The sequence below is a fragment of the Felis catus genome, chromosome E1, assembly GCF_018350175.1.
Source record: "Felis catus isolate Fca126 chromosome E1, F.catus_Fca126_mat1.0, whole genome shotgun sequence".
Lineage (NCBI taxonomy): Eukaryota > Metazoa > Chordata > Mammalia > Carnivora > Felidae > Felis > Felis catus.
Window position 1 is genome coordinate 31,407,901 of NC_058381.1, and position 25,293 is coordinate 31,433,193.

The 25,293-nt window shown below is 39.3% G+C and overlaps 3 protein-coding genes across 10 annotated transcripts in view; 1 reads left to right on the top strand and 2 right to left on the bottom strand.

The window, feature by feature from the left end:
• Window positions 1-14,028, bottom strand: part of STXBP4 (syntaxin binding protein 4) — a 166,667-nt gene extending 152,639 nt beyond the window's left edge. For 3 of the 4 annotated variants that reach the window (XM_045045033.1, XM_019817653.3, XM_006940190.5), the window contains exon 1: window positions 13,904-13,995. The gene's annotated coding sequence lies outside the window, so the exon portion shown is untranslated. Of the gene's footprint in view, window positions 1-13,903 lie in introns of all 4 variants that reach the window. The other variant, XM_019817652.3, reaches the window with a different exon arrangement.
• A 39-nt stretch (window positions 14,029-14,067) lies between these two features.
• COX11 (cytochrome c oxidase copper chaperone COX11) lies at window positions 14,068-21,981 on the top strand. The gene is made up of 4 exons (XM_003996673.6): window positions 14,068-14,430; window positions 17,593-17,748; window positions 20,475-20,600; window positions 20,986-21,981. The coding sequence occupies exons 1-4, from the start codon at window positions 14,068-14,070 to the stop codon at window positions 21,166-21,168; spliced, it is 828 nt and encodes a 275-aa protein (XP_003996722.3). The 3' UTR covers window positions 21,169-21,981.
• The window catches only part of TOM1L1 (target of myb1 like 1 membrane trafficking protein), a 49,138-nt gene continuing 45,754 nt past the window's right edge, over window positions 21,910-25,293 (bottom strand). For 4 of the 5 annotated variants that reach the window (XM_045045037.1, XM_045045034.1, XM_045045035.1 and 1 more), the window contains 2 exons: window positions 23,174-23,238; window positions 21,910-22,687 (listed from right to left, as the gene is read on the bottom strand). In XM_045045037.1, coding sequence (XP_044900972.1) covers window positions 22,472-22,687; window positions 23,174-23,238 — 281 coding nt within the window. In that variant the 3' untranslated portion in view covers window positions 21,910-22,471. The remainder of the gene's footprint in view (window positions 22,688-23,173; window positions 23,239-25,293) is intronic. The other variant, XM_023244403.2, reaches the window with a different exon arrangement.

Sequence of the window (25,293 nt, forward strand, 5' to 3'; positions counted from 1 at the left end):
TTTAATGTCCCATGTGGCTCCACTGTGAAAATCGAAAAGAATGATGCAGTTTCATTTAATTAAAAAAAGTTGTATTTGAAATGAACAAATCAGGAGACTATAGATGCTGGAGAGGATGTGGAGAAACGGGAACCCTCTTGCACTGTTGGTGGGAATGCAAATTGGTGCAGCCGCTCTGGAAAGCAGCGTGGAGGTTCCTCAGAAAATTAAAAATAGACCTACCCTATGACCCAGCAATAGCACCGCTAGGAATTTATCCAAGGGATACAGGAGTACTGATGCATAGGGGCACTTGTACCCCAATGTTTATAGGAGCACTCTCAACAATAGCCAAATTATGGAAAGAGCCTAAATGTCCATCAACTGATGAATGGATAAAGAAATTGTGGTTTATATACACAATGGAATACTATGTGGCAATGAGAAAGAATGAAATATGGCCTTTTGTAGCAACGTGGATGGAACTGGAGAGTGTGATGCTAAGTGAAATAAGCCATACAGAGAAAGACAGATACCATATGGTTTCACTCTTATGTGGATCCTAAGAAACTTAACAGAAACCCATGGGGGAAGGGAAGGAAAAAAAAAAAAGAGGTTAGAGAGGGAGAGAGCCAAAACATAAGAGACTGTTAAAAACTGAGAACAAACTGAGGGTTGATGGGGGGTGGGAGGGAGGGGAGGGTGGGCGATGGGTATTGAGGAGGGCACCTTTTGGGATGAGCACTGGGTGTTGTATGGAAACCAATTTGACAGTAAATTTCATATATTAAAAAAAATAAATAAATAAAATAAAATAAAATTGTGTTAATGCTAAAAAAAAAGTTGTATTTGAACAGAAGTTTACCATCTCTGCATAAGAAATATGGATAAAGTACAGAACCTTAAAAGCCACTGGGAACATTTAGCACAACCCTCTTATTAAAGAAATGAATAGCTAGATTCAGAAATTGTGTGCTTTCCCCACACAAGTGAGAAATAGTGGTTGTTTTTCTAGCTAGCATTCAGACTTCAAAGCCTAGAGTGTGGTGGACCTTGACATCAGATAGGCCTAGATTCCAATGTGACCTTCTTCTCCAGGCCTTAGTTTCTTCATAGGTACAGTAACTACCTTCACTGTAGTGATGGTTTTACAAATGAATGCACATGTCAAAACTTACCAAATTCTCTCACTATAAATAGGTACTGTTTATTACAAGTCAATCATATCTTAATAAAGCTAAATTTTTAAAAACCTGATGAATCGGATTTTTATTTAAAGTTGCCAGAGGGGAAGGGCTGGTGGGGGGTGGGGGGTGGGGGGTGGGGGGTAGAGACTGGCAAAATGGATGAAGGGGAGTGGGAGATACAGGCTCCCAGTTATGAAATGAGCAAGAAATAAATAAATCACAGGGATGAAAAGTCCAGCATAGGGAATACGGTCAGTGATATTATAATAATGTTGTATGGCAACGGATGGCAGCTACACGTGTGGTGAACACAGCATAATGTACTGTTGTAGAGTCACTATGTTGTGTACCTGAAACTAATGAAACACTGGGCGTCAACTATACTTCAATAAATTTTTCTTAAATAAAATTCTCTAAAAACAAAAAAAGGGGAAGCTTGACCTTGGCATATATCTTCCTTCCCTTCAGAGAGCCCACTTATAAGAGTATAAATTCATAATGTACATGAATAAATGGGAGAAGAGCCATCAGATTAAATGTTCAACAAATTTCTGGAAGACAAAAAATAGGGAGGTGATAACGGATAAAGGAAGGCTGAAGAAGCTGAAAATTAGGGCAAGCCTTCTTAAATATTTTCGAGTTTGAGTACACACAGAGAAAATCGGAATATACGTACAAAGCACCGGGGTAAACAGAGGCGGCATGCTATACCTGTGAGGAGCTACAGGAAGTCAGTAACTCAGCACACCAGTAACTGATTCAAAGCAAAATTCTGGCCTTGGAAACAGCTGGACAGAAATGCAGGGCAAAACTATCTTGCAGAATCCCACACAGGCTGAGGACTTGGGGACCCAAAGTTCTAGGAAGAGCAAAACTGAGGCAGAGAACTAAAATCAAGGGGATCATCCCAGCCCTTCACTAACCATTGAATGATGAAGAAATCACAGATTCTGCTGTAAATAATTTGAGTAGACCCTGAAGAAAGAGCAAAACACCTTCTGGGAACCTAACATAGTGTTGTTCCACTAGCCTGGGTGTTAAAATCCTGTTTCAACTTTCACAGTCCCTGTGGTAGCAAGCAACAGGAACGGGGGAAACATGCAGATCAAAAGCAGCAGAAAAATGAAGCCAAAGTGAGTAAGATCCCCATCTAGTGGTGATTTGTCTTTACTGGACACAGGGTCCCCAGGTGATGAAACATACCCACGTCTAATGGCTATGTCGCTGTTAAACTATACAACAGATTTCATATAATGTCATACTTAACAAAGCAGTTTTAAATATTTCTATTTAAATTATTAAAATGAAATTTAAGTATTTAAATTATTTTATTCGCTTAACATGCCTGACAGTGTCCTAAGTGCTTGAGGTGAGCTTAAAAAGCACAGTATATCTCCAGAGACAGTCAAATAAACAGACATCAGGAGGGTGCTAAGTGCTCTGATAGTGCGCACAGGGGGCTGGGGAAGCATGGGGGAAGGCCAGCCTGCCCAGAATGTTGTCATTACTGAACACCAATATGGCCAGGCACCATGTTGGAGGATTTTATACTCCCTCAAAGGAGCCCCACAAAGCAGGTATTACATATTTGTATTTACATAAATGAAAGACATTTACATAAATGAAAATGTCATGCAGAAGCTATGTGACTTGTCCATGACCACAAGGTTAACCAGTTATAACTGGAATTTGAATCCAGTTCTGTCTAGCTCCAAACCCAATATTTTTCCACTATGGCATGCTGGGAAACTGAAATTTGTAGAAAAGTGTCATTCTGTGAAAATATAGGAGTACTAACAGTAGTAATATGCTGTCTCTTATTTTTTTAAGTTCATTTATTTTGAGAGAGAGAGAGAGAGAGAGAGAGAGAGAGAGAGAGAGAGAATGGGGGAGGGGCACAGAGAGAATCCCAAGCAGGTTTCCTGCTGTCAATGCAGAGCCCAACTTGGGGCTTGAACCCACACACTGTGAGATAATGACTTGAGTGGAAATCAAGAGTCAGACACTTAACCTACTGAGCCACCCAGGTGCTCCTATGCTGTCTCTTTTATATGGAGATATTACTGCTGATTAAACTAACAGAAATGTGTTTAGTTTTATCCATCCAAACGGCGGGCTTTTTTTTTTTAAACAAACAAGATATCTATTGTCATATCCTTAAAGCTTAAATATCATAAAGTGCCTTTTCATTCCCTCTCTTCTATTTATTCCCTACTCCTTTCTTTCTAGAAGTTAGCAAGCCTCTCAACCAACAAGGGTTCTATAATGTTACACACACACACACACACACACACCCCACAACTTCACATTATTAATGAATGACACAGAAGAAAAATACTCTTATTCTTTTACTAAAAATATACCCATTCAAGAAAAATATATTGTTTTTCTAGTTTAGTGACTCATAAGAGGGAAAATGTTAGGTCAGCAAAAGCAGAGAAAGTGGAACACTGCAGGAAAGAATCTTGTAAGCAAAAAATCCATTCCAGAAATCTTAAATTAGAGCTTTACTTTGATCAAAACAGTTTTAATTCTACACAACTAGAAACCTCATGGGGGTGCCTGGGTGGCTCAGTAGGTTAAGCATTCGACTTCAGCTCAGGTTATTGATCTCGCGGTTTGTGAGTGCGAGCCCCGTGTTGGGCTCTGTGCTGACAGCTCCAAGCCTAGAGCCTGCTTCAGATTCTGTGTCTCCCTCTCCCTCTGCCCCTCCCCTCCTCTCAAGAATAAATAAAATTAAAAAAAAAAAATCTCATGAGATAAAAAATCTGCCCATGATAAATATGTGTGAATAACAGACTTAATAATTTATATTCCCAAAGAGATGGCATTCAATACTTTCTAAAACAAGTTCTTTTTACTAGACCAAAAATAAAGAAGGTAAAAAGGGATAAAAACATCTGGTAGAAAATATGGTAAATATTAACTTCATGAAATTGCAATGTTGAATGAATATTCATAATATTGATAACGAAACAGTATGTCTTTTGGTTTTTAAAAAGGTAAAAATCCCAATGAGGTGTATGTAATGGATGTATATATCCATCCTATCACCACACCATTTCCACATAACTTAAGTACCCACTGTTTTTGTTTCTTGTGAATACTGTTAGCTCCTTTATGCATAAACAAATGTGAATAAATATTGATTCCTTTGCTTTTGTTTTGACTAAGAAATTAGCTACAATCAGGCACAAAGCATCCAGCTGTTCATGCTGTGCACTGTACAATCCCTGAGGGTATGGATTATAAACCCATGATATAAATAGGTTCTCTGATGTATGCAGTAGTTCTGAATGCCATAAGCATTGCTGTGCAACCTGTTAGTTGTTTGTTTTTTTTTAATGTTTATTCACTTTTGAGAGAGACAGAGTGTGAGAAGGGGAAGGGCAGAGAGGGAGACACAGAATCCAAACGCTCCCCCCCTTTTTAAATTTTGTTTAGTTTTTTTTTTTTTAATTAATGTACAACCTGGAATTATTTCCATATTTTTACAAAGCATCCTGATTATTTTTTATTTTCATAGCTGCGTGGCATTCCATTTTATGGAAGGACCATATTTATTTATAACCTTATTGATAGATAGTTTAAGTAGTTTCACATGTTTTGCTATTATAAACATGCTGCAATGAAAACTATATACAGGTCACATCACATGTGCACAAATTCATCTGTATGACAAATTCACAAAAATCAGCATTTATACACACCTGATATTTTTATATAAATTGCCAAACTGCCCTCAATCATCAACTGCCCTAATTTACCATCCCTCTAATAGCAGTGTCTGATACCCCATGTATTATATAACTTTTGGATTTTTGACAGTCCTGTTGTAAGATCTTAAATCTGAGTGAGGCTGAACATTTTTTAGGCTTAAGAACCATTTTGTTTCTCACATAGTTCACATATAACTGTATTTTTATATATTTTGCCAATTTTTCTACTCATTGTTTAGCTTTTTTCTGTCCAGTTTCTGGAGTTCATACATCCTAGGGAGACGATCCCCTCTGTCTGCACTAAGAATTGCAAATATATTTTCCTCCTTTTGTTCTTAGCTATGGATTTTTGTTGTTGTTGTCATACAAAAGCCTATGGCTAAATTTATCAATCCTTCATGATTTGGGGATTTTAAGTCCAATGTAAGTTCTATATACTCAAGTTACAAAGAACTCTCTCATATTTTCTTCTAGTATTTTGATGATCTCATTTAAAAATCTTTGATCCACTTGGAATCCATCCTAGTGTACAGTGTAAGGTAGAGATCCAACTCTTATTTTCCCCCAAGATCACTCAGTTGTCTCAACTACATTATTAAATAATCCATCTTTTCCCAATGATCTGCAATTAGACCCTCACCATACATCAAAACTCATAAATGTTTGGGCCTACTTCTGGCCCATTTGTTAGCCTATGTCAGTGATGGAGGCTTTGTAATATATGTTTTATATCTGGTAAATCCAATCTTCCCTCGTTGCTTCTTTTGTTAACCGTTTTCCTGGCTATTTTTGGTTGTTTTACACCTTGTTTAAAAAAAAACAAAATAATGCCAATTGTTGGGGAATCATGTTAAATTTGCAAGTTAATGGAGGAAGCATTGGTAACTATCTTTATACTGCTGAGTCTTGCTACCCAAGAACTTGGTATGTCTTTCCATTTGTTGAAATCTTTTGTGATCTTCTGTAGTGTTTCAATATGAATATAGTGTAAAGCTGTTTTCACGTGGGTCTCACATATTTTTTAATTATTTTCTAGGTATTTTAATCTTTTTTGTTGTTAATTTAATGCCTTTAAAACATCTACTATTTATTTCGAAGTATTTAAAAAGCTAGAAAAGAACTCTAATGACATTTATTTCTTTTTCTGAAGTGAAAAGTAACTAGGGGGGAAGGGAAGAAGGATGAGGTGTGATGACAATGAAGGAGGCATGTGTGGGCTTAGTGGGCTTAATAGTAAGCCCACACAGTCCCTTCATCTCCTTCATTATCATCATCATCACCACCACCATCAGCAGCATCACCTAATAAGGAAGGTGATTTATCAGAAGCTATTGGCCTCAAATACATCTATGTGTCTTTGAAGATCACCAGATTGTCTGGATCAACTGATTTGGGATCTCTAGTTCATCACTGAGGGTGAGGGTTTAGGCTTCTGTTATCAGCGAGGAAACAAAAGAGAAGAAAGGAGTTCAGGAAGGCTCTTAGAAGAGAACACACACTGCTAGCCTTTCCAGGCTAGCAATCTAATTGTCTTCTCAGGTTCACACGCTACATAAAGTAACCAGATTCCAGACAGCACAATGAGAACACACAGGGCACTCCGTGATTTTATGTTCAAACAGGAAGATATGACTAAGGTCACAACTATCGAAGAAAGACATGTAAGTATGGCTTATAGCCATACTTGTAAAATATTCCTCAAAAGTGAAAATTTAGCTCAGTTAACAAACAATTATGAACAATAAGAAAAAGAGGATTAGAAAAAAAATGAAAGAGCAAACACATTATTCATGAGGAAATTTGAGGAGAAAGGATACCAGCAATGGTGGAAAATCCAAGTCCAAGGTTTGCCTACAAAAGGCAGGACACTAGGTCCCTTTAATACTCTATGGGTGGCAAGAGGTGATCCAGCAAGCACATGAAAATATTCATTAGTTCATGTATACCATCAAAGAATAGTTATATAGACAATGACAAAACATCAGAAACCACCTACATATCCAAACAGATGGCTAGTTAGATAATATACCATCTATCCACATACAATGATACTACATAATCATCAAAGATGTTTATACAGATGAATTCCTTCATATTTGTTGATTTAGAAAGCAGTCCCCAATATGTAAGTATCTGAAAAACAACAGCAGGGTAAAAACAGAATATAAAGAATTATTTCACCTTTTCATATTACATTTATGGAAAATATATGCTAAAAGGTAAACAATAATGACCAACAGTTGAAATTACTACTATTTTGTATTTACTGGTATTTGATATTTTCTTCTTTAAATTATTCTGTATTATCTGGATGTTCCACACACAGGATACATACTTGGATATATTATTTTGATAATAAAGAAAAAAATATCAAAACAGTTAATCTGGTATGAGTGCCCCTTCTTGGTATCTAATTGAAAATGAGCCCCTTCTACTTCAGTTTCCTTTAATGTCATTTTCCCTTCATGTCATGCTCTTCTTTTGTCACCATTTGCTAAGGTATCAAAAAATTCTGCAAGGTGAAAGAGAAAATAACATAGACCTGGTAGATACCAGAGAACTGGCTATACCCTTTAAATACTTTCTATAACTAATCCTTTGTAAGCAAATTGGTAAGCAGTAAAAATAAAAGACACTTTCTCCCTGCTATAGTTTTTAAAAAGAAATAAGAGTTACAGCAAAGAAACTCACAGTACAAACAGTATTTAATGTTAATTTTTCCTCATATTAACCATCTCTAGTCCATTTAAACAAAAAACACTTTGGAATTCTCCTTGCCACTGGTTTTATATTTACAAGTGCATTGCACTGGGAAAAGGACTGTCCTACAAGTTAAGATATCTGGGTTTGAGTTCCATTTCTGCTGCCCACCAGCCAAGGGACTTGGAGGAGACACTGAACCACTGTGCTCCCCAGTTTCTCCATATGTAGAATGACAAGGCCATTCATAAAGTGACCTTTATTTATGTATTTTTTAAATTTTATTGGAGACAGAAAGAGAGGGAAGAAGGGAGGGGCACCGAGAGAAGGAGAGAGAGAATCCCAAGCAGGCTCTGTGCTCTGTGCTGTCAGCACAGAGCTTGATGCGGGGCTGGAGCCCACGAACTGTGAGATCATGACCTGAGCCAAAACCAAGAGTCAGCTGCTTAACTGACTAAGCCAGCCAGGCACCCCCTCATAAATTGATCTTTATGGTTCTTCTTTGGTTCTATGACACAAATTCTATTCCAGGCTTACTAAACTACAAGCCCCCACAGTTCTTTGAGGGGAGGACTTTCTTTTTAAAACATGCATGCACCTCTAAGACTGGTCTGGGCTATGAATGGGATAGGGTAGCTGGCAATCAGGTCATTTGTAAGAAATTGGAGGGGAGGAAAAAAAGTACTTGGAGAGTGAAATTCTACATTAGGTAGTCATTTCAAGAGAAGAGGAGGGAATGATGACGCTGGTTAGCGAATAAATAATCTTGGGTGGGGGGCACCTGGGTGGCTCAGTCGGTTAAGTGACTGACTCTTGATTTTGGCTCAGGTCATGATCTCACAGTTCATGAGTTTGAGCTCCAAGTTGGGCTCCAGGCTGATAGTGTGTAGCCTGCTTGGAATTCTCTTTCTTTCTCCCTCTGTCCCTTCCCTGCTCTCTTTCTCAAAATAAATAAATAAACTTTAAAAAAAATGTTAAATAATTTTTAAAAATTTGGATTCTGTGACAGACGAGTTGGAAATGCTTACTATTCATAGATTAGCTGGAGCTAATGTTAAAATATTAACACAAATATGTCTTGTTGTAAAGTCAGACCTATAGATTCAGTATTACACTTCAATAGACAAAACAAAAACAAAAACAAAAAAACGGGGTGGCAAAATGTCCTATACCTTACCACAGCAGAGATTCTTTGAGAAGCATTAGTATTTAAATAATCCTAGGGTTATATAATCAGGAATGGCTCCCTTGCCTGGGCCAGACTACTTAATTGATCTTTTAAAAGGGGCATCTGGTTGCATCAGTCAATAGAGTGTCCAACTCTTGACTTCCACTCAGGTCATGATCTCAGGGTTCCTGTGTTCCAAACTCGCCTTGGGCTGTGCTCTGACAGCACAGAGCCTGCTTGGGATTCTCTGTCTCCCTCTCTCTTTCTGCCCTTCCCCCACTTGCTCTCTCTCTCAAAATATATGAAAATAAACTTTACAATAAAAATAACATGAGGGGTACCTAGGGGGCTCAGTCAGTTAAGCTTCTGGCTTTGGTCATGATCTCGTGGTTTACAAGTTCAAGCCCCGTGTCGGGCTCTGTGCTAACAGCTCAGAGCCTGGAGCCTGCTTCAGATTCTGTGTCTCCCTCTCTCTGCCCTCCCCTACTCGTGCTCTCTCTCTCTCTCTCTCTCAAAGAAAAAATAAATACTAAAAAAAAAATTTTAGTAACATGAAAGTTTCAGGAAATCAAGATATAAGGGCCAAGAGAGCTATTTTACTATCGTCTTTATTTTGTACCCACAGGCACTACTACCACTGCCAGTGATTGTTTTGTTTTGTTTTGTTTTGTTTTGTTTTCAAGAATCTAAGCAGCTCAAGAATGCTACTCATTGGCCTTGGGGGTGGACACATAGCATCTGCCTTTAACACACAGACCAACCGTGTGGGAAACACTGGAAAACTGCTTGAAAGGAGGAGTCCCAATCTTCTGGAAACATGAGATCTTCATCAGAGCAACAGCTCACTACTACTCTCAGAAGTTTCCCGATGCTACCAGACTGCCTTCTATTTGCTTTCATTCATGCACTCGTGCACCAAACACTTAGCCAGTACAATCACGTGCACTACGCTAAGTGCTTGTGATAACACGGTGAACAAGCCACAGTCCCTGCTCTCGTGGCACTTACATTCTAGTGTTGAGAGAAAAACAGTAAAAAAGGGAAACACCAAAGCAAACTGGGGATCACATACTCAAAGGTGACATGAGCAAATGTGACTGGACAGAGGAGAGCTGATTTGGACTGGGTAGTGTGGTATTCCAGCTAAGATCCAAACTGTAGGTCAGCCAGGAGAGAAACTGAGGGACAAAGTATTCCAGGAAAATGTCTTGAGGCAGCAAAATAAATCTGGGGTGTTTACAGTACACAAAGAAGTGTGGCTAGAGCACAGTGAATATGGGGAGAGAGAAATAGGTGAAATTTAAGAAGCAGACAGGATCTAGATGACGTAGAGTCTTCTGGGCTAGGATGAGGAGCTTGGAATTTTGCTGGATATTATTTCATAGACCCTGACTATTATTAGGAGACCTGAATTTGCCTGTTGCCTTGTCTCTTCCCTCTTACCTCCTGAGACTGGGCTCTCTGCTTCTGCATTTTCCCTGGTTTTCTGTCTCTGCCTTTAACCCTGCTTAGCCCAGATAGGCTGATAGGACTTAAGCCTGAATTATATCAAAATGTCATTCCATCCACTTGGGGCAAAGTGTCCTTTCAAAAGCAGGGTCTTAGACTGCACAGGTGACCTATCCATGAAGCTGGCCCTGATCTTGATAAATATTATTTGAAAAAAATGCCTTCTATAGATCAATAATTTCTGTTTCATGTCACCTGATCTGTCAATTACATAAACTTATTCAAGATCTTTTAAATGGAGTAGCTCTTCAAACTTGTGGCTTAAAGGAAGCTGCCAGGAAATAAGAAACTAGAATGCTAAGACTTACTGAGACAACTTCATGCCATCACTGTGCACAATCACTGGAAACGGTGATTACCCAGCTTATTCTCAGGCAAACTATAATTCATTTGCTCTCACTATTTATTGAAATACATTACTTTTCCTCTTTTAGGTATGAGGAAATTATTATAATAAGTAGCAACGAAATAAACAACTGTTTGCTAGGTGTTTCATATTGCCAAATGGATCTAGTAATTTTATTAGGCAAATAGCTAAGAAATGCAGCTCAGTGACTAACATATTAAGATTTAAGTAGCAATTTCCATAATTTATGTGATACATAAAAATACTAAAAAATGTACTTACAAATCAAAATTTTAAAATAATACATCGTTATAATCTTTAAGTCTTTGGGGAGTCTGGGTGGCTTAGTCAGCTGAAGCTCAGGTCATGATCTCGCAGTTCTTGAGTTCGAGCCCCACGTTGGGTCTGTGCCGACAGCTTGGAGCCTGGAGCCTGCTTCAGATTCTGTGTCTCCCTCTCTCCCTCTGCCCCTCCCCCTCCCACACTCTGTTTCTCACTCTCTCAAAAATAAATAAACATTAAAAAATTAACAAAAAAAAATCATCTTTAAGTCTTCACAAAGCCTGAAAACCAATAATCGGTTAAAATATATGACTATCAAATGGTATCTATTTTTTTCCCATTTTTTCCTTCTTTTCCCACCTTCAAGCAATTTGCTCACCCTCACCCCACAAAATAGTTTGTATAACAACCAATTTTACCTATTATGTAAAACTGAACATGATCATAGCTAACTAGAACACGTTCACAAGGTTTAATTACTTACTGCTAAAGAATAATATTACACATTAGAAGTGCCACGTCTGAGATGTCAGCCCAGCCCCTAATATTGTCAGTTTGTAATCAACACCTCTACCTGCAAAACACGGTTGTACTAACCTTGCCCTGAGGTGCTCCTAGTCCATTCACGGAAGAACTCATTACTTAGCATTAGTTATCATAATGATTTATGCAATATCACAAGCACACTCAGACTCGTGAGAATTACAGCCAACACCATTTTTACTGCTCTCAAGATTACTGTACCTTGGAAAGGAATAATTTCATTTGCAATTACAAAACAAAATAATAGATGCCAAGACAAAGACACCATTACTGACATATTTATACGGTTACCTGTTGCTACATGGAAGAGGTGCCTGGAGAAAACAAAATGGTTGAAGGGAATGCATTGTTGGCTTCAATGACACCAACGTTTGCATGGGGTTTGTGTCTATGTTGTGAGAAACTTAATATATGTCAGGTCTCGTCCTGACAATGAGGTATAGGAACGAAGGTAGAGAGAGATGAAGAAGATTTTCAGACTTAATACAAGTAAATTTATAGAAGCAGAGCATCTTGAAGTTTTTGTGATGGAGGAGGAAAGAGTCAGAAGATGCTTGGATGTTACTGGCTTTGCAATTTTCTGGCCCTGTGCCTACAAGTTAATCAATTACTCATATACTCTCAAGGTGACCATCATTACTCACTGCAACTGCCTTCTAACCTGCTCTATTTCCATTTTTGCCCTCGCTCCCTTTAATCTATTCTCCACAACAGAACCAATGTGTTTTTTAAAAAATGTGAGGGGTGCCTGGGTGGCTCAGTCGGTTAAGCGTCCGACTTCAGCTCAGGTCACGATCTCGCGGTCCGCGAGTTCGAGCCCCGCGTCGGGCTCTGGGCTGATGGCTCGGAGCCTGGAGCCTGTTTCCGATTCTGTGTCTCCCTCTCTCTCTGCCCCTCCCCCGTTCATGCTGTGTCTCTCTCTGTCTCAAAAATAAATGTTAAAAAAATTTTTTTTTAAATAAATAAAAATAAAAAAAAAATGTGAATCAGATCACATCACTTACATGCATCAACCTGAATTCTGCAATAGCTTCCTATGACTTTTAGAACAAAGTCCAAAACCTTGGACGTGGCTTAAAAGGCTATTATCTGGCCCCTGTATACCTGTTTTGACCTTATTTCCTACTACTTTTCTCCGTGCTCTCTATGCTGGGTACACACTGGCCTCATTTTTGCTCTTTTATTTAGCTCTTTCTTGCCTCTGGGCCTCTGTGTGACCTGGAACTGCCATTGTGCAGGTAGGTTCCTTACGATGCAGGACTAGGCTCCAATGTCACATCTTCAGAAAGACTCCACTCCCTCTTCTCATCATTATTTTTAATCACACTCTCCTATTCTATTGTCCAGCTGTACTGATTGTTATCTGAAATTCCCTCATTTATACATCTGTTACTTGATAATCTCCCAGGTCCCTCAGTAGAAAGTACACTTTATCATAAAGAAGTGATTCATGTTTGACTTTCTCTGTGCTGTAGCCTCAAGAAGTTGAACACGGTCTGGCCCATGGAAAAATTACAAAAAATAAATTAAATGGTTTTATTAAATAAATGTTATTTAACACCAATTTTAATAAATAAATGTCATTTATTTACGTCTCAGGCTTTCGGCTTCCTCATCCATAAACGGGGGATAATCCTACCTGTGCCAGTCGTTAGAAATAGAGTCTAACGTTTACTAAATTTTTACTATGTCTCAGGCACTGTGAAAGTCACTTTATACGCATATTCATATTTACGATTATGCTTTCCATTTTACACAAAAGGCCACCACGTCTTAGGTCAAATAACTGGCCTAAGGACACAGGCCCATAGTGTGACGCAGGTATGACCCCGGAGCTGCCAGAGCTCAGAACGTGGGCTTTTTACCCACTACTTTATAGTTCCTAGAAAGATGCTTCCTTCCATTACAGCAAAACTAGCCTGTGCCCTCTTGCTCCCCCCAGCTCCTACTTCGTCCGTCCCGTGGGTCAAGTGAAGAAAGGTATTACATCCCCTACGGGGTTCTTTTCCAAGATGAACATCCCCATTTCTTTCAATCCTTCCTTTTTAAAGGATCCTCGCATCTCGGTCACTCTCCTCAGGCCAAACTCGTTTGACAACGTCTTTCTGCTCCAGAACTGGTCTTTTTAACTGGGCAAGTTAAGAGGCATCAGAGAAGTCGAAGCCAATTCCCAGGGGGCGAGGAAACGCCGACGTGGGAGTGTTGTGGTGCGCTGTGGTGAACACAGGCAGGCTTCCTGGAAGAGGTGATCCCTGAGCTCAAGTCCAGAGCAGTAAGCAGCGGCCAGCGGCTGAGGGCCGCTAGGTCGAGACAAAGGGTGGCGGACTTTAGGAAGATCAGGGACACAAGCCCAAATGGTGATGTGCTTGCACGCGGCGGAGCGCAAGGCGTTTTCCTAAAAGGAAGTTAGAATAGGCACTGGAGGGAAGCACAGTGGGAGGAACACTCAAGAAGTAAAACGCGAACTTACCCGTAATCTGGCTACCCGGCCTCCGTAGCCCGACTGCAAACGCCGCCACCTGAGGAGTCCAGTAGCCAAAGCAGCGGCAGGCTCATCCCAGATGTCGCGAGACTGAGCTGGCCTCGCGAGATCTGGCTGTTCGTGCGTGACGTCTGGAGCTCTCTCCGGGGGCTATGGGAGGGCTCTGGCGTCCCGTATTAAGGACCGCTGCTGTCTGTGGCTGGCGTTGGAGTCACCCTGGGTCCCCGACCTGGGTTGCGGAGAGGGTACAGCCGTATCTCAGGGTGGGAAGAAATGGGACAGGAAGTGATGAGACAGGGCTGAGGTGGATTGGGACATGGAGGCGTCCGAACCCGGCCCGGGACGTGGCCCTGCAGCCGCCGCGGCGGCCGAAGAGCACGAACCCTTTCACGCGCGCGCAGGAGGAGGATTGGCGGCGTCGGAACAAGACGGTCCTCACGTACGTGGCCGCAGCCGCAGTGGGCATGCTGGGGGCGTCCTACGCCGCCGTGCCCCTTTATCGGCTGTATTGCCAGGTAGGCGCCCGCGCTGCACCCTGGGCTGTGCCATCAGGAGGGGCGGAGGTGCAGGACAGCTCCCTGGACAGCGATCGCTCCTCCGTGTCGTGTTGGAGGGATGTCTGAGGTTGCTCCACCAGAGAGGAAACAGGCTTTGAAAAGTGACTTGCCCAAGCTTCCCAAAAAAAATTAGTGGCAGAGTTACGGAAAAAAACCCACGCCCCTATAGTGATCGTGCTTATACCGACCACACTGCAGAGTGAAATTTCCTGTCTGTGAACTACATCACCTAAAAGGTCCGCAGCCTATATACTCTGCCGTCCGGCAACCTGCCTTACCCTCTTGCTACTCACACAGATGTTCGCGTTTAAAATGTAAATTACATTAGTACAGTCATTCTGTGAACTGTGTATGGTTTACCTGCGAAGGTTAACCCAGAAATGGGAGTATGCTTGTAACTTGGGCTTAAACTGGGAGTAGCGTTTAATTCATACAAAGAGGCATGAGGCTTCCCTCCACTGTTAATATATGACTGTAATGTGCTTACCCAGGGCTCTCTTTTAGATCAGAAACCCTAATGCAGTTGTTCTTCAAGTGTGTTCCCCCGGACGACCAGCGTCCCATCACCTGGGAACTTGGGTGCACATTCTTGGATCAAACTGCAGAGCTACTGAATCAAACTCTGGGGGAGGGGCCCAGCTGTCTGTGTTTTAATAAGTCCCCTAGCTGATTTTGATGCAGACTAATATTTGAGGACCATGTGCGAAGCCACACTTTTATTTATTTCGTATATATTCATATATATTCGTATATATTCTCCTTAAGTAGTTTGCTGCTTTGGCTGGTCATTAGGACTCCTAGTGGAGCTACTTTAATGAACATGTTAGGGCTCCCTTACCTAGAAATACTGATTAGGAGGTCTGGGTGTGGCCCAGGAATTTCTGTTTAAAAAACATAACACAGGTTAGAGCTACACATTATTCATTAAATGATAGTGATTCTCCAACTTTGTTGTGAGTGGAAATCATCTGAAGAGCTTTTAAAAAATCCTGACACTCAGGTCACATCCGGAACCACTTAAATCAGAATGTCTCAGAGTTGGAGTCAGGTATTAGTAATGTTTTAAAGATTCCTCCGGTGATCCCAATGTGTACTATTTTGGGAATCATTGGCTAACTGCTTTTTCCTGCCAGGATTGTTAATGCCGGTCTTACTTTCCCTGTCCTTTTGGAGATTAACTTGACCTTATTTTTTATAACTAAAGCAAGTCAAAAGGACTTTTCAGTCTCCTAATATTGGCATTTATGTGGGTATGCAGTAGTTTGATTCAAGAGGATGAGTGTAGAATGTGAATTAGTTTTCATCAGACGGCAGCCTGGACCTAGCATGAATCCCAGAACTAGCAGTTGGTTAAATCATAAGCAGAACTGAATCCAAAATATCAAGTATAAATCTCTGAAAATCATGGGGGTGGAAGGGGTCAGTTTTATTCTTCAGGGAATATTTAGCAGTGTGTGAATACATTTTTGGTTGTCACAATCTGGGAGGTGAACAGGAAGGGTGCCACTGGTATCTAGTGGGTAGAGTCTAGGGATGCTGATTGGTAAACATTCAGCATTGCACAGCACAGACACTCGCTCCTCCCCAAACCAAAGAATTATCCAAACCAAAATGCCCTTAGTTCCAAAGTTGTGAAACTCTGCTTTAAACTGAAGTGAATGACATTATTTTTGCATGTGTGTGCAAATGCAGAGCAGGATAGGCAAAACAATTGTAATTTATAATCCTAAACTTCAGTCAAGTTTGATGTTAAGTTTCCAGAAGAGCATCTCTTTCGCTTTTGGAATCACAGAACTTTAGAGCCAAAAATAAAGAATTATATAAACAATTTAATACAGAGACCTCATTTTATGAGTATGGATAGTCCCCCAAAAGTAAAATGTATTTAATTCTTGGAGCTAGTTAATGGCAGAACTAGACTAGAGCCCAGGAAATATTTTCATTGCCCTTCTCTATTCTTATTTCTCTAATTATCAAGCTTGCAAATTTGAAGCATCTGTATTCAGAGACTTCCTGTCACAATATATTAAGGAATCTTTATTCAACTGATTCAGATTCTTCAGGAGTTACATCTTAAAACTTAAGCATTATAGCCCTCTCGGGCAGAAGAATTTACTTACTAAAAAAAAAGATAAAAGGCTTGCCCTCTAATACATCTTGTAGGTTCATAATGTACTTCAGTAATGTTGCATGGCAGCTGAGTACAGTTAGGTGACTTGTGTAATAAGTGGAAGATAGTAATACTGTATTTTGCTGGGAGTCTTCCCCTAGCCTCAAATTTGATATTTTTTTCCTAGTATAGTAACAGATTAATTATCCGAAGACCAGAATTCTGGCAACCTCACGCATCAGAAGAATGATGACCCTGGAAGTAAGGATTTTTATTTTTAAACATCTGTGATGATAAGGAGATAATGGCAATGAAGATAGGCAAGAAGAGTCAGGCACAAATATTCCTGATGTCTTAAGGTTCGTTGATTCAGCGGCGAAAGGGATCAGGTTCTCTGATTAACTGATGATGTTTATAAAAGCTGTACTATACAAAGAAGTACAGGAAGAAATTACAGAAACATTTATTAACATGGCAGAACACTTGTGATGCTTGAAAAAAGCAGAATACAAAAGTGAAGCTACAAACTAATCTATGCCATAAAAGTGATGATATGGAAAGGGATCAGAGGGGGCTGTGGGTAATTTAATTATTTAAATAGTTTCGTTGAAATGATAGGGTCATGGGTAATTTTTACTTCTAATGACTAATAGTTTATATAAAACACTGGCAATAAAAGGAAATAGGTTTAATGAAAAGTTAAGCTAAAATTCTGAGCTATATTACCATTGGTGAGTCAGCTTTCTCCCATATGACTCATTTTTTTTTTTACTGTGTCCAATACCCAAGTGATTACCGAAAAAAAATATGACTCTAACAAATACAGGCCCTTGACACCCCAGAGGTGGTCAAACCATTGATACATTTATAGGAAATGGGCAGTGACAGTATGAACTGGGATCCTACTAGATTATTAAATTGTTTTTAAGATTTTGTTTTTATCCCATAATCACCTGTAAGTATTGTTTAACATGTTCTACTTTAATATACTTAATATCTTTAATACCTAGACTACTGGTCTTGGAGGGTCAGCAGTAGCAGGTCATGTGTCGGACCAGATTGAAAACATGGTGCCTGTGAAGGATCGAATTATCAAAGTCACCTTTAATGCAGATGTGCATGCAAGCCTCCAGTGGAATTTTAGACCTCAGCAAACAGAAATCTATGTAAGTGATTAAAGTAGTTATGAAAAGATTACTTTTTTCATTGTAAAAATTATTTTATTGCATCACTGAAACTTTCACAATTTAGAGAACACTCATGTAAACATAATCTCAAAAAACTGATACTCCATTACTGTAATTCTTTTATTCTCACAGACTACTTTTTGACAGGGCCCTATATCAATGTAACAGAATATACTTTAAGTTAAATGATACTGCAGTAAATGTCAGTTTGGAACAATGGAGAAGGTCCTCGGTTTTTATCAGAGTCGTATTAAGAATTCACTAAGAAATTTGTGGACAGTAATCCTGAGAGTAGGAGCAGCGGTGCTGCCGTGTGTAGCATAGCCTCAGGTATAGATAAGGGGGAAAAAAGGAAAATCATTGGTTACAATGAAAAGTAGTTTACTCATTTTTAAAAAATATTTATTTATTGTGAGGAGAGTGCACACGGGAGAGGGGCAGAGAGGGATGGAGAGGGAGAATCCCAAGCAGGCTGTGCGCTGATAGCGCAGAGCCCTAGTGGGGCTGGATCCCAGGTGAGCCGAGAAGGGATACTTTTGATATAAATTAGTAAACTACTGCAGCCTCTGGGTGGCTTAGTTGGTGAAGTATCTGACTCTTGATTTCAGCTCATCACCCCACGGTTTATGGGATCAAGCCCTGCCTTAGAATCCGTCCTGAGTGTGGAGCCCGCTTAGGATTCTCTCCCCCTCTCCCTCTCCCCCCTCCCTCTCTCAGCCTCTCCCTACCCCTCTTCCTGCCTCACAAGCATTCTGCCTCTCAAAAAAAAAAAAAAAAAGGGATCCCCATCTCAGGGCTCTTGGCTGGCTCAGTGGGAAGAACATGTGACTCGATCTCAGGGTTATGAGTTCAAGCCCCATGTTGGATGTAGAGATTACTTAAAAATAAATTTTAAAAATGTATGTGTTTGTGTGTATCCTTATTTCTTAAAAAAAATGAGAACCTTTGAAGTAACCATAATAAATAGTCATGTTCTACTTCAGAAAAGCTCTACTTTAAAAGTTTCCTGAAATCTTGACTAACTGGAATCCTGGAGGATTTAATTGAAATTATCTCATGAGCGGAGGAATAGCCAGAAAAGCTTAATTGTGACTCTTATTGGGAAACCCTTATAAATATTGGTGTTCCCACGTTAGTAAACATGACTGAATTCTTCAATGATTAAGGGTTTCATAGGTTATGATTTTGAATGTTCTAATTATATACTAGTGTGCAAGATATTAGTGTCTGAAATGGTACAAAGGACAGAGAATCTTTTGGAAATTGATTTTTTTAAAGCCTTGCAATTTTTTCCAAATATTTTTTTTCTTTTTCATGTTATTTATTTTTGATAGAGAGCACAAGTGGGGGAGGGTCAGAGAGAGAGGGAGACACAGAACCCAAAGCAGGCTCCAGGCTCTGAGCTGTCAGCATCTGCAGAGCCCAATGCAGGGATCGAACTCACAAACCGCGAGATCATGGCCTAAGCCGAAGTCGGACGCTTAACCGACTGAGCCACCCAGGCACCCCCCAAATATTTTTGAGAGAGAGGGAGTGCATGTGAGCAGAAAGTGAGGGGCAGAAAGGGAGAAGGCCAGAGTTTCCGAAGTGGGCTGTGCACTGACAGCAGAGAGCCCAGTGCAAGGTTCAGACTCATGAAACGCGAGATCATGACCTGAGGCGAAGTCTGATGCTTAATCAACTGAGCCACCCAGGGCCCCTACAGCCTTGCAATTTTAAAAAAATCTGTTCTCTCAAAAAGTGTATTAGTGCTTTTTGGTTAAATAAAAATTCTATTCAGTCAGTTTTACTCTGGTTAGAAGTTCAATTTACTCTGGTTGTAAGCTGAGTTTAATGTTAACCTCTTAAAAAGAATCTATATTGGTCATATAATGATGTTCAGGTATAAGTGTTAAGTCAGGCTTGGGCTATGATAGGCTCGGCTTTCCTTGGACATTTTATTTTTATTGTATTTATTTTTTAATGTTTATTTTATTTTTGAGACAGAGAGAGACAGAGCATGAATGGGGGAGGGTCAGAGAGAGAGGGAGACACAGAATCTGAAGCAGGCTCCAGGCTCTGAGCTGTCAGCACAGAGCCCGACGTGGGGCTCGAACTCACGGACCGTGAGATCGTGACCTGAGCGGAAATCGGACGCTTAACCGACTGAGCCACCCAGGCGCCCCTCGGACATTTTAAATAATTTGCAGATCATTGCTTGAAGACTTCAGATATATAAGAGGACGGTACACAATTAATGATTAATAGAGCACTGGTTCTTCATGGACATAGGCAAATAAAATTTAAAAACCAGATGTTGGGGTGCCTGGGTGGCTCAGTCAGTTGAGCGTCTGACTTCGGCTCGAGGTCATGATCTCACAGGTTGTGAATTCCAGCCCCATGTCAGGCTCTGTGCTGACAGATCAGAGCCTGGAGCCTCCTTTGGATTCTGTGTCTCCCTCTCTCTCTGTCCCTCCCCCACTTGTGCTCTCTCTCTCTCTCTCTCTCTCTCAAAAATAAGTAAAATGTAAAAAAAAAAACAAAAAAAAAAACAAAAAAAAAAAACCCATGTTCATGGGTAGTATCCACAATTTATTTTGCTGACCTTTGACATTAGTTTATTAGATAAAATATTGTGGTCTGATGAATAGGAAAAATATGACTAATAGGGAAAGGAGGAGCTGTGAGATTTAAAGTATTGATAATGTATATTTTTCTTAAAACAGGTAGTGCCAGGAGAGACTGCACTGGCGTTTTATAAAGCTAAGAATCCTACAGACAAACCAGTAATTGGAATTTCTACATACAACGTTGTACCATTTGAAGCTGGACAGTATTTCAATAAAATACAGGTATAGCTATATGCAAACTTTTATGTACTTTCATCATATTCCATAAACTGGTTAGTACTAAACTTACTGCAGTGTTGTGTAGAAACTAATCATTTCTTCTAAACATTGAACTTTTTTCCCATTGCTTATAATAACTATGGTTCGTTGTTGAGACGATGAAGCAAATGGGAATCTGCTTTTAACTTTAAAACAATTTTTGGTCTTAATTTTAAAGCAAAAGTCAATGAGATGAAAAGAGAATGTCATTCTGTCACAGAACTTAGTTTATATTTAATTGTATTTTTTATTATAATATTAATTGCAGTATGCTCACTACAGCCAAGAAATGAACCATTATTATTTGTATTCTAACAGAAACTAAACAAATACCCTTTATAATTTCTAGTGCTTCTGTTTTGAAGAACAAAGGCTTAATCCACAAGAGGAAGTAGATATGCCAGTGTTTTTCTACATCGATCCTGAATTTGCTGAAGATCCAAGAATGGTGAATGTTGATCTCATCACTCTTTCTTATACTTTTTTTGAAGCAAAGGAGGGACAGAAGTTGCCGCTTCCAGGCTATAATTGAAGTCAGCATCTTAAGTCCTGCTTCAGATTTGTGATTTTTGAAAAATCATGTATTTAGTCTTCTCAGGGGAGAAATACTTTACAGTAATGTAAAGCTATTTTAAATATTATATAATGCTGTGTTTATTTTTTCAACTAATTTACCCTGCTTAAAATTGAATGAACAGTTTCAGCTGTCAGTCATAAGGAATCCACAGGCCCATTTAGAATGTAGGACTATTCAAAACCAGAGAGTTTGATAGGTAATATTAAAAGAAACGCTTTGTTTCTTAAATAAGTAGGCACGGACTTCATAGTTCAGTTTATTAGCGCTTCATACTTGTAGCACTGAGTACTTTTATTATTCCCACAGTTGTTTTAGGCTCCAGGCCATAACTTCTGCCTATTTTTGTTATTTCTAAAATAGTTGGTTACTACTTTCTTTTGTGAACCATCCTATTTTAAAAGCTCACAATGGAAGAGGAATCACTGAGTCCTAACAGCCTGCCCAGAGATTACATTCTGATTTCAGATTTGACTCTCTTTTTCCTTTAGGATCTAGGCCTATTTTATATTCTGAGTACTAATTATTTTGAAATTTCAGCATCATGAAAATGAAAGAAAATGCATAAATACGTTTACTAGGATTCTAGTATTTCCTGTGATAGTTCAAGTCCCTGAATGTTAAAATGTAAGTGTGGGGTTGTGAATAAGTGTGAACTTACTGACATCAGAAGTTCTATGAACAGACGTGTAAAAAAGATGTATTAAATTGTTTTAATGGTAATTTTTTTATCATTGTAATTTATGACATAAACGTACAATATATTCTGAATGTTTTCAGTAGCGTTTGTTTCAAATAGAAATATTAATTGCAGTAAAAAGGGGAGAAAAAGATCATTTAGTATTATAAAGAACCATATTTAAAGGCAACTTGATACAGAGTCCAGTGACCTCTTCACAGTACCTGAAATATAAACTACAGTCATCAAGGCTTTTACAAGTCCTAATTCTAAACAAGTATTCTTTATTAAAAAAAAAAGTAAAAATTGACTTTTACATTCAACTTTAAATGAAGGCACTCAATAGTTTACATAATTATTTTGTAATAAAATAATCTTCATCTACTCTTATCACAGCAGTGTGAGAATTTCTTTTCTAAATGTAGGAAGGCCTGTGAAGCCTAAGATGTTATAATTAAACCCGCTGGCCTAGGTACAATGAATTTTTCTTCTGAAGTTTCAAGTGAATATACGTTGTAACCAAGTTGTTTCAAAATAAAGCTTAAGCTGTGGTCAGGAAATATAAATGTTACTCTGGAACTGTTACTCTTCTGTTACTGCAGAGGAGAACTGTTCCACCATGGTTCTGATGTGCTGGTAGGTCTGGTCTTCTGGGCCTCCAAGCTGCACAGGAGAGGTGACACCTCTAAATGCAGTTAGTGAGCTGGTCACCCACTTCCACCTAGTGTAAGAAGAAGACAGCCGGCCTTCAGCCTTTCCTTCTCTTTCTCCGTTCCTGGATAACGAGAGACTCACAACCTAATGCAGAAACATGGGAATGTATTACTTCATGGAGGAGGGTGTGAGGGGAATAAACAAGGTTAATGGGCTACTGGTGGCCACGCATTCATTAGTAAATAAAATGGTATGATTAATACAGCATATAGGAGGAATCCAGGCCTCCCTGGATGAGCAATGAGTGGGTTCTAGCACTCCTTAACTGTACATAAAAGATACATGTCTATTTCAGTGCTAAGAAGTTTCTGTTGATCATTATTTTTGTTAGCATTAATATTTCTATACCATAAATCAACTTCTACATTCTAAAGATTATTTTTAGCTAATAAGATTACAAAGATATTTCATTCCAATTTGAGTGACTGAGATGAGCTTTTGTACTAAGATTTATACTCAAAGTGTCAGACTCAGATGGCCTTTACAAAATGTGAATACTAAACACACAAAGTGGCAGTTACACAGGAATTCTGTAGAGTGGGCAATAGAAGTTGTGTCATTGAAGTCTACCTCAACAGTCACTGTGACTTTGGGCTCCTTTCTGGTGATGAACATCAATTTCTTCATAAACAGCTCTGAAACAAACAAGCCATCATGGCAAAAAGGTTATATATCAAAGTACTACTTTGGCTTTAACTGCCAACACCTTAACTAAAAATCTGGTGCTGTTTTAGGTACTCAGTGTGTATCAGTGAATAAAAACAGATCTCTGCCCTGAAGCTTACATAATAGCTTTCTTAGAGCCTAATGCTATAATTCCCTTGCATCTTATAAATATGTATTTCATATAACCAATTCATTTTACTTGTGACTTAATGAAAAATGTGGCTCAAACTTGAACAGTTTCCTTTCTGCCTATAAAAAAAAATTGTATAGTTTTTCCAGGTTTTAAAACATTTAAAAATATTAGTATTTCCACCTATGTTATTATAGTCCAAACACCTGGGCCACTTTTTTTAATGTTTATTTATTTATTTATTTATTTTTTTCAACTTTTATTTATTTTTGGGACAGAGAGAGAGAGAGCATGAACGGGGGAGGGGCAGAGAGAGAGGGAGACACAGAATCGGAAGCAGGCTCCAGGCTCTGAGCCATCAGCCCAGAGCCTGACGTGGGGCTCGAACTCACAGACCGCGAGATCGTGACCTGGCTGAAGTCGGACGCTTAACTGACTGCGCCACCCAGGCGCCCCAAATGTTTGTTTATTTTTGAGAGAGTGAGAGAGACAGAGCATGACTGGGTAAGGGGCAAAGAGAGAGGGAGACGGAATCCAAAGCAGGCTTCAGGCTCTGAGCTGTCAGCACAGAGCCTGACACACAGGGGTTGAACCTGCAAACCAAAGGATCATGACCTGAGCCCGAAGTCAAACGCTTAACCGACTGAGCCACCCAATCTCACATTTAATATCTGTTGCACTGTCATATCTACTGACAACAATTTCCTAATTAGAATATATTAAACTTAACTTCCTGTTTGGATGCAATTTCTAATTCTTTAAGCTACTAATACATTCAGTGATACTTTATCAAGCAGAATGACCTAGGGAAATTTTGCAACCCTACATTAGGAAAAAAATTCTTAATGAACTCCTAAGTCTGTTAAAATTCATAAATTATACTAAAATGGGTCACTACATTTGTGGTTTAAAACCAGGGGTCAGGTTCTGTGCAGACAAGCTCAGAGCCTGGAGCCTGCTTCAGATTCTGTGTGTGTGTGTGTGTGTGTGTGTGTGTGTGTGTGTGTGTCTGCGCCTCCACTGCTAGCGCTCTCTCTCAAAACTAAAAACAAAAATTTTTAAAAATAAAGCCAGGGGTCAAAACCTCAAATGTTTACACATGCCAGACAGATCAAATAAATGGGCATAGAGGGCCATTTGGGGCCTGGTGAACTACACAGCATACCTTGTCTTGAGGAGGCAGCTACTATTCAGCCCCAACCTATTGCTAGCATTTAAAAATACTGGCGTTGCCGTAGCATCAAAAGAATTCAAAGTCCAGAATTGTGTTTTTTGTTTTTTTCTTTTAACAATATCCCAGTTTTTAACTTTTGGCAATTAATTTTTAAATGCATGGTTTTAATTCCACATGGGTCAAACAAAACACAGCTGTAAACAAGATATTGCCTAAAGGCTGCCTGTTTCTGAACAACAGTTTCCATAAACTTGCTTTAATAATTTTGGGGGTAAACTGTCAGTCAAAGTATATTAAAGCTCTAACGAGCCTACCATCACATAAATATTTATATATACTCCACCAATATGAAATCATGAAATAATGGTACTCCAAGGATTTCAACTTAAAAAAACTACACTAATCCATTTTAAGCACATTGTTGACATATAGTGAAGACTAAAAACAAGTTCTTATTTGTGATTAGTCAAAGAACAGTTCAAATAATCCATCAATGAGGTGTTACTTATGTCACCAATCAGTGAATATAGTGTCCTTTTCAAACTAGAGAGAACCTTTCTCCCAAGGCATCTGCAAGGAATCCACTAATGTACTTGATGGTTCCAGTTATTTCTTAATGTGCAGCCCCAGCATTTTTATTTTTTAGTCACAAGGCTGAGCACAGTAAGACCATTAAGAGCAACAGTCTCCAAGGGCACCTGGGGGGCTCAGTCAGTCAAG